Consider the following 9,831-nt stretch of genomic DNA (forward strand, 5'->3'; position numbering starts at 1 on the left):
TTTCTGCTCCATTTTCAGTTTGTTTCATTTAAAAAAAACAGCGTTTAAAAGCCGTTTAGCTCGGCGAGATGAGCAGGTTGCTAGGTAACAGACATAAAGGTTGATAACCGATGTGGGATTGAGTGTTTAGGATTTGCTAACCTGAGATAAGACAGGATTTCTAAAGTTAGTTAGGATTTGCTTCTGTAATACCAAACTGAGAAAAATCCTCTCTGAGACTCTTCCTGTCTGAACTTAAGACTTAAGACCGGAACCTTCTGTAACTCGGCCCCTGGTCGAGGCCAAGCTCCTCTTCACGTCTCTGACCTGATGCAGCTTCATGCTCCCTCCTGCGGTCAGTTAGTGGTTCTGATTTTACTTCCAGCAGTGAGGAACACTGTGTTTCCAACAGGCCTTTAGTGAGACCAGCATCTTATGGCTGTCTGATTTACGCTTTCCTTTGTATGGCGGTGTTTTTATGCGTTTGTGTTTTATTTTTATTTTACTAGAAAGTCCTGTTGAGATCAGAAAGACCTCTTTTACACGAGAGACCTGTCCGTGAGAGCGGCCGTACAGGAACACAGCCAGCCTCCCTTTAGCCGCCACACAACGTTCCCCCCCGACTCAGGCAACGTTTATGCTTCATAAACAAACAAAATAAGTGACAAATGCTTTCAGTCTCGTTACTGTAAAAAAACACTTTTCCTCAACATCAATCCTGAATCTTAATACACCTGTTGTTAATTTGATCCACATGTTACAGCAGCGAGTGCAGCGGTGACGTCACATCCTGTTTACTCTGGGGGGGGGCTTGTCCTGTATTTAAACCCTGCGCGGGTTAGAGAGCTCGATTTGGCTGTGAGGGCGACTCCGACCAGAGTTGAAGTGGCGAGGGTCAAGTTTCAGGAGGCGTTCAGTCTCTTTCCTCCCTCCTTGTTTTCCAGACACGATGTACAAAAATCCACAATTAAACAAAGAACAGCTACTCAGAAAAACAACCACATTCTTTATGATGATTCATCAGTGGATATAAGGGTCGGGGGTCGGGGGTCAGGTTCAGGGTTCAGGGGTCCTTGATGCCTTATCGTCCTGACGGGTCCCCACAAAGACAGTGACACTAGGCTGTGTGTGTGTGATGCTGCTGAACAGTCGACCATCAATCCTTCATTACAGCAGCTTTATTTAATACCCCGCTCTCATTTTCTGCTATTCTTATCTCCCGCCACCATGATGCATGATGGGAGTGTGTGTGGGGGGGGCTCTGTAACACTGCGTAAATATGAACTAACAGCTGGATCAGCCTGTTTCCAGACCCTCAGCATCTGCTGCTGCAGGAACAATCCACCAATCACATCGCCTTGTCAGCCGGATTAGGAATTAAGAAGGATTAAATCTTCTTCCTATGACGGCTCCAGAGAAATGGCTGACGGCGTTACAGAGATATAAACTACACAAGCTGCTTCTGCAGATGGCAGATGATCACAGACTACAGATACGAAGGTTTCGCTCTCTGAAACACAGCATCTATAAATAAGTTTCTTTAATTCATTAACTGACTGAATATGTGATTAAAAAGATGAGAGACATGAAATCACGTGACCGCCGGAGTCAGAGGCTGCAGAGACGGCAGCTACTGCTACTCTGCTTAGCTAGGCTAGTTAGCATTTAGCAGAACCAGCTCATCTGGTTTTCTTTTTTAAATCTTCATCATGATTTGATTTATATTGGAGCAGCAGTCAGAAACAGTGTGTAAATTATTAGCTTCTCAGCAGCTAGCCTTAGCTAGCCGGAGTGCAGTGCAGAGTTGATGGTGGTTCTGACTCGCAGGGTACCTTACGATACAATACACGATACATGGCTCACAACAATGATAATATCACGATACAGAAATTCCTAAATGCTAATTCACTGAATTTACTGCTGAAAATACATGCTACATTTATTCATTTAGCTGACGCTTTTATCCAAAGCGACTTACAGCTGCTGTACATGTCAGAGGTCGCACGCCTCTGGGGCAACGAGGGGTTAAGTGTCTTGCTCAGGGACACAATGGTGGATGGGTCACAGTGGGGAATTGAACAGGGTTCTCTCACACCGAAGGCAAGCGTCTTATCCACTGCTCCATCACCACCCAAATACAAATAGCTGTGCACCACCTAAGTCTAACATGTACATCACATTATATTGATAACTGTTCAGTGACACAGCGTTGAGCCGTCCTTTCACCACCTACTGATAGCTGTATTTTTAGGCCAATGGGAATTTTGGGTTTGAGTTTTGACCCTTTGGGGTTGCTGTAGCTGGTCTGCGTGGAGCAGATCAAGACAGTGAAGTTAGCAGCTCTTTATTATTTCACACAAAGCTCAGGAAACGTATCCACTTAAAGGATTTGCACAGTTTGTCACTCAGGATGTTCAGCATGTGAAGCAAAATGTGTAGTTTATGTTTACATTATTGTGATGGCGATGCTAATGTCCGCTAGCACGTCATTGGAGATCCTCATTGTACATTAGCATTGAGCTAACCGTCAAAGCACTATTTTTGGAATATCGATACAGTATCATGGAATAATGTAAAATGATATATTGCTGTATTGATTTATTGTCACAGCCCTAGTTCTGAAGGACCAACGGAGCACTAGAGGTGCTGGGAGTTGCCTTTGGACAGAGCCAGGCTAGCTGTTTCCCCCTGTTTCCAGTCTTTGTGCTAAGCTAAGCTAACCACTGCCTCCCGCTCTGTACTGAAGACTCAGACATTAGATTAAAAGTATTTTCTAAAATGTTGAGCTCTTGCTGCAGCGATGGCTGCCCGTCACAGTTTATTAGAATGCACTTTATTTTTCCCAGTCTTTGTGCTAAGCTAAGCTAACCACTGCCTCCCGCTCTGTACTGAAGACTCAGACATTAGATTAAAAGTATTTTCTAAAATGTTGAGCTCTTGCTGCAGCGATGGCTGCCCGTCACAGTTTATTAGAATGCACTTTATTTTTCCCAGTCTTTGTGCTAAGCTAAGCTAACCACTGCCTCCCGCTCTGTACTGAAGACTCAGACATTAGATTAAAAGTATTTTCTAAAATGTTGAGCTCTTGCTGCAGCGATGGCTGCCCGTCACAGTTTATTAGAATGCACTTTATTTTTCCCAGTCTTTGTGCTAAGCTAAGCTAACCACTGCCTCCCGCTCTGTACTGAAGACTCAGACATTAGATTAAAAGTATTTTCTAAAATGTTGAGCTCTTGCTGCAGCGATGGCTGCCCGTCACAGTTTATTAGAATGCACTTTATTTTTCCCAGTCTTTGTGCTAAGCTAAGCTAACCACTGCCTCCCGCTCTGTACTGAAGACTCAGACATTAGATTAAAAGTATTTTCTAAAATGTTGAGCTCTTGCTGCAGCGATGGCTGCCCGTCACAGTTTATTAGAATGCACTTTATTTTTCCCAGTCTTTGTGCTAAGCTAAGCTAACCACTGCCTCCCGCTCTGTACTGAAGACACAGACATTAGATTAAAAGTATTTTCTAAATGTTCAGCTCTTGCTGCCTGTCACAGTTTATTAGAATGCACTGAAATAACTTGGTGTTGGATATTCATCTGTAACGGCTCACAGATTCTTCTTCTGCTGCCGTCAGAATAAACATGAACCTCCAGGAACTATTTCCTGCGTCCTATTTTTAGAATTTCCATATTTGGTCATCAGAGACACTCACATTCTTCTTCTTTTCCTTTTTTAACCATGAAGAAGCCGCCGAGCGTCCCGGGAGGGTCGGAAACTCAGACTCTTCCCATAAAAAGCTCCTTTAGGAAGGAAAGAGACACGCAGTAGTTTTATACATTTTGTACATACAAATACATGTAAATACACACATCTGGTAAACAGTTATAACCTGGACTCGTTTGTTTTCAGTGTTTCTCTCCTCGTGAATGTGAAAAACGTCTATATGAACATCTTAAACAGAATAGTCCCTTTAAGAGTTATTCCAGAGCTTTAATCACATGGTCTTCCTCAGCAGAGTTTGTCTGTTTAAATTTAAGGATCTTAAGTTGAAGTTCTTGGAAACAGCAAACGTATCACCATGAGGTTTATTTAGTAGCTGCTCTGGAGTTTTTGATCGTGTCACATGGTCTTCATCAGCAGGTGATTTACATTTTTGAGAATATTTATGTTTTCTAGCAGCCTTTTTCTGTGTGGTTATTAAATCTAAACCCTTTTTAAAGCAGCTGGTGAGAAATGTTTATTAATCTTCTCTCTCCTCTTTATTTATATTCACATGTTAAATAAAAGCACTCTGACCTCTCTACACATCCTGAGAACGATACGACTGTTTCTACAAATGCTGTTAAATTTCCCCAAAAGCAGAGCGAGTTCAGCGTCGTAAAAAGAAATATATAAATCTGTCAGTGCAGCTTGACCTCTGTAAATGTTCCAGAGATGAAAACCGTCAGCCTCTGAAGACGTGTTGCCTCTGCTTTCAGAAACTTTTCCCGTCTGTTTCAGTTTAGACGCTGCAGGCAAACAGGGTAAAAACATTAACCTACAGATATCACCATGAAACTTTCCTCATTGATTACTCACATTAAGACAATATATCTTTTGTATTACAGGTTTTCTGAAATGTTATGTGTAAATGTGCAAATGAGGCAGCATCTAATGAAAAAAATGCTAATTTGCATATATTTAAAGAACTGAAATCTGAACTCTGGATTAAATCAGGTTCAAAATTGTTTTATTTTGTTGACACATTAGACTTAAATGTTTTTACGAGTTTTATCTCTTTTTATTGCTCCATAAATCAGAAAATACTGTCAACAGGCATTTTAAAAAATCTATTTTCTCTATGTTTTTGGGAATAAAATGTTCTATAATTCAGGCTGTGAATGATGTTTGAACAAACCCCTCAGTACAAACCTTCAGAATATAGTCAGGAATTATTTTAAAAAAAATAATAAGTATTATAAAATTCTACATATTTTTATTTTAAAATCAGTATTTACAGAGCCAATATCTGATGACACCCCCAACAACAACAAAATAGAACATCTGAAACGCATCAAACTGATAACTGAGTAACAGCATGTACTAATCACGCTGTCAGAAATCAAAGCTAGCCAATCAGATTTCAGACTGAGCTTAAATCCACCTCTGTGCTTTCCTGATTGGTTGCCGGTACAAAGGAAATGACCATATTTGGATTGGACAGCGTTCTGCACCAGAGAGAGAGCTTTCTACAGACGCTCAGAGACAAACTGCTGGAAAATAAACTACTAAATGTGGATTTTGTTGAAGAAGCAAAGTAGCTCAAGATATCAGAACTGACCAGATAATAAAACCATGTTTCCACCGGCCGTGTCTCGTCTTAACATTCGTCGTTATTTTAACCCAATCCGTGAAGTCACAACGTTAACAACTAGTTTAATTTTGAAAGTCTAAAGGGACTTTGCAGATTTATTCTTGCTAACTTGACCGCAGAGCCCTGCACGTACAAAAACAACACTAAATGGTACCCAGGGTGCGAAAAAGCGACGCTGAAGGGTCTGACCAAGCGTCTAGATGAGACTCCTGGGGTCAGAACAGGTTCTAATGGATCTGCAGCTTCAGGGGAAAACTGTACGGCTGCTGTGGGTGAATGTGCAACTGTTGGGATTATGTAGTAATCTAAGTGTGTTGTGTATGTTGAAAGCTGTTAAATGTCATGTGTGGGTGTTGTGATGGATGTTTGCTGCCAGACGCTGTGCGAGACGCTCACTCTGGTTTCTCGGGGTTCACTTTTATTCTTTTTCTTTTCTTGTCGATTCTGAGCTGCTTTAAAATAGTTTTTATCCTCTAAAAACTTAAAACTCAGTTAACAGGAGCGAGATGACGACATGTTTTGCTCTCGACAGTTTGAGGATTTGGGAGAAAAATCTGAATGAAAACATTTCACAAAATCTGCAAAAGGAAGAACGACGAGACGCAAAGTCCAACATGGCGGCGTGTCGGTAACCTCTGATGTCTGTTGTCTTTGTCTCCATCAGGTGAAGCCAGAATAAAGAAACCGACCGCCAAGACTCCGCCCAAACAAGGTGACACGCCTGTGTACCTGTCTGCTGATCGATTTGAAAGTCCAGTCATCACGAGTGATTATTGATTATGGATTTGTTTGCGCAGCTCTGCCTCCTCAGATCCTGCAGTTCCCGGAGGACATGAAGATCCTGGCGGGGGAGAAGGTGGAGATCGTCTGCAAGTTCTCTGGAGCTACGCCCATCAGCTGCACCTGGCTGAAGTTCAGGAAACCAGTGAGACACACGCACACACTGAGGCTGGGGTTATTGGTTATTGATCAGGGGGAACTGTAATAACTCGCCATCATCAGGTCAACATGTTAATGTGTCCAACACTTTGTTCCATCATGTTTACACAGGAAATAAAACACGTTTAATGTTTCTTTATTCAATAAGTATCTGTGAATTCACACATCAACACTCAGACAGCTCCTTATTGATTACATGAGCACATGAAGGACGATGACGAGCGTGTGATAGAAAGAACCAATACCAACAGATGAATGAGACCAAATTTATTGGCAGCAGTGAGGTGACGTTAAATAGATAGAAAAAATACAAAAGACAACATAAAGGCAAATATTCATAACATTCACTAGAGTCAGATATGAAGTAAAATATAACAGCGTTTAAAGAGTGATTAGAGTAATAGGTAATAATAAAGGTCCCAGTGTAAAACACCAAAGAGGTGTCAAAATACATAATACAGTAAAAAAAAGAATAAAGCTAGCTTAGTCCATTAACAGTTCAGTGTCTGCAAGTGGACGTAGCTGCCGTGACGTTGACTACCGTTTTGAAGCATTTTGGTTTCATCTTGATTTTTTGGAACCAGACGTGACCATATTTTTGACGAGAGGGTGGAGCTAGCTAGCTTGGTTAGCAAGGTGCATATGTAATTAACATTAACTGTGGTATTAGCTGGGATGCTAAGTTTGGCTAGCGACAAACCTAATACAAAATCTTCTTACCTGAAAAATGACCAGCCGACCCCTAATAGAGAGCCTAGCCCCGCCCCTTCCGGTGGACCACGGCGAGGGACGACAAATATTTTGATCCCGTTTGAATTGTGCTCTGAATTACACACATGATGTTTGTCAATTTAAAAAATACATTTTAAAGTCAAGAAAGTTGCAATTTTGTTGTAAAACTGTTGAAGTATAAGACTTTGAAAATACACAATTACAAAGAGCACAAACCCAAAAGTCGCGTATGTGACGACGTTACTGACTGAAGCTAACGTCACTGAAGCTAACGTCAAAAAACTTTCATGAGAGGATAATGTGATAAAAGGACCGGGAGTCGTTGGATTAAATTTATCAGGTGAGATATATTTCTGCGTGGAACATAGCTAAGTTATCTAGCTAGTAGCAAGAAAGCAATGAACGTTAGCTTAGCATTACTGCGCTAACATGTTGCCGACGTATAGTGTGTGGGACCAGATTTGTAGTTCATTGAACGGGTGTCACACAAAACAATATGTAACTTTACTGTTTTACGACAAACTGCAACTTTCTTGACTTGCAAATTATATTTTAAATTGACAAACATCATGTGTGTGATTCAGGGCTCAATTCTAACAGGATAAAAAGATAAGTTCTCTCTCGCCGTTGACTACCGTACATATTCTTTCCGAAATAAGGTCCCATGGGCCAGGAGGGGAAGAGACTTAGGCTCTCTATAAGCTTTTTCAGCGGCGCTGGTTAAATGTAAACAGAGCAGCAGATACGAGTCGCCTCTGTCCTGATTGGAAGGTCGCCATGGTAGCGACCTGTCAATCAGCTTGTAGCCCCGCCCTAAAGCCTCCCCTGCTTCCTGGTCTCTGCTCCTCTAAATGGGACCATAATTTACTAAATGAACATCATGCTGTGTTGAAGAAGACTTGAAACTAGCGACTGAGACCATAAACTCATCAGGAAAGTGTTTACTGAGGGAATAAATCAGCTGACAAGTAGAAACATTTTCTCAGAGACTTCTATACAATCACACTTCTTTCTGCAGCCGCTGGAGTCGCCCCCTGCTGGCTGCTGGAGAGGACGCAGGTTTAAGGCTTCACTTTTCAGACCCGGAGGTTCCCTGCTTGGTCTGATCACAGCAGAAGCCGTGGTTCAGCCTGCTGTGGAGCGTCCCTGCTGCCTGAGGCCGGTGTGCAGACAGAGGTGCAGGCTTGTCTGCCTTTGAGGCCGCGCTGAGGGCTTCTCTCCCAGGCGACTCCGTGAGAGCAGTCCGAGCCGATGACGTCTGGCGGCCAGGGGCGGAGGCAGACGCTGTAAACATTCAGGGCTTAGCCCAAACCCGGGAGATTATCTGCCCATTTACGGCAGCTGAACGCACTGTTTCAAAACGCCTAAACATCTGTACATCAGATCATCTGAGAGAGCTGCTCAAGAAGTAAATCATCCTGTAGAGAACGTCCTGTGTTGTGTTTATTCTCCAGCTGTCTTCATCCTCGTGTAGCCACAATAATAATATAATAATCTTTATTTATAAACCAACATTACAAAGTGCTTCACAAGAATCAAATACAAGTTCTAAAAATACTTAATTCAAAACAATTTAAACCAGTTAGATATGAAGGCAGGTAAAACAAAACACAGCTGAGAATTAAAAGTAATTTCCAAAATAATACTTAAATCATGTAAAATCAGGAAGGATCTTTGATAGAAGTTTAACAAGGGATTTAAAAGAGTTCCAATACCAACACGGCGACATCTGGTGGCTTGAAGTATTAATCTATTTATAGATGTTAATGTGCAACAAAGCCTGCATATAAAAATATTTCTGCTGACAATTTATGTATCAGTCAATATTATTTTTATAATTTAACCTCACACGTACCTGCACTCTCTTGCTCATAGACAAACAGATATCAAACATCTGGACGCTGATCTGCCACTGACTCTAGAAGTCTGGAACAAACTGAGACGATGTGTTTGTGTGTCTGTCTGTCAGATCCAGGAGGGCTCGTCTGATATCTCCATCGTGAGCTCCGACAGCAGCAGTAAACTCACCATCTCCAGCGGTCAGCAGGAACACTGCGGCTGTTACACCATCGAGCTGAGGAACGCCGTCGGCCTCCGACAGGCCGCCCTCAACCTCACCATCGTCGGTGAGAAACGTCTGCTTCACTTTCCCGTGACTCAAAACTACAACGACATGAGAGAATAAATAAATACACATGCCTGTTAGATGCCTGTGGTACAAAATGGTTTTGTAAAGACAAAGTGGAAGGAAATGAAACATGTCTACAGTAAACACCTTGGAACAGCCTGCTAATACAACCTCAGAAGCTATTTGTACTATATTTTATATATTATACAGTATCTCTCAAAGTGAGTCCACCCCTCACATTTTTGTAAATATCTGATTCTATCTCTTCATGTGACGACACTGAAGAAATGACCCTTTGCTCCAGTGTAAAGTAGTGAGTGTGCAGCTTGTATAACAGTGTAAAGTAGTGAGCGTGCAGCTGGTATAACAGTGTAAAGCAGTGAGCGTGCAGCTTGTATAACAGTGTAAAGCAGTGAGCGTGCAGCTGGTATAACAGTGTAAAGTAGTGAGCGTGCAGCTGGTATAACAGTGTAAAGTAGTGAGCGTGCAGCTGGTATAACAGTGTAAAGTAGTGAGCGTGCAGCTGGTATAACAGTGTAAAGTAGTGAGCGTGCAGCTTGTATAACAGTGTAAAGTAGTGAGCGTACAGCTTGTAGAACAGTGTAAAGTAGTGAGCGTACAGCTGGTATAACAGTGTAAAGTAGTGAGCGTGCAGCTTGTATAACAGTGTAAAGTAGCGAGCGTACAGCTGGTATAACAGTGTAAAGTAG

General features: G+C 41.9%; 1 protein-coding gene across 1 annotated transcript in view; it reads left to right on the plus strand.

The window, feature by feature from the left end:
• LOC123974054 (myosin light chain kinase, smooth muscle-like) overlaps positions 1–9,831 on the plus strand; it is a 61,849-nt gene that overhangs the window by 30,308 nt on the left and 21,710 nt on the right. Inside the window, exons 5-7 of the mRNA XM_046054473.1 lie at positions 5,987–6,034; positions 6,120–6,247; positions 8,963–9,119. Coding sequence (XP_045910429.1) covers positions 5,987–6,034; positions 6,120–6,247; positions 8,963–9,119 — 333 coding nt within the window. The remainder of the gene's footprint in view (positions 1–5,986; positions 6,035–6,119; positions 6,248–8,962; positions 9,120–9,831) is intronic.

The sequence above is a fragment of the Micropterus dolomieu genome, linkage group LG07, assembly GCF_021292245.1.
Source record: "Micropterus dolomieu isolate WLL.071019.BEF.003 ecotype Adirondacks linkage group LG07, ASM2129224v1, whole genome shotgun sequence".
NCBI classification, from domain to species: Eukaryota; Metazoa; Chordata; class Actinopteri; order Centrarchiformes; family Centrarchidae; genus Micropterus; species Micropterus dolomieu.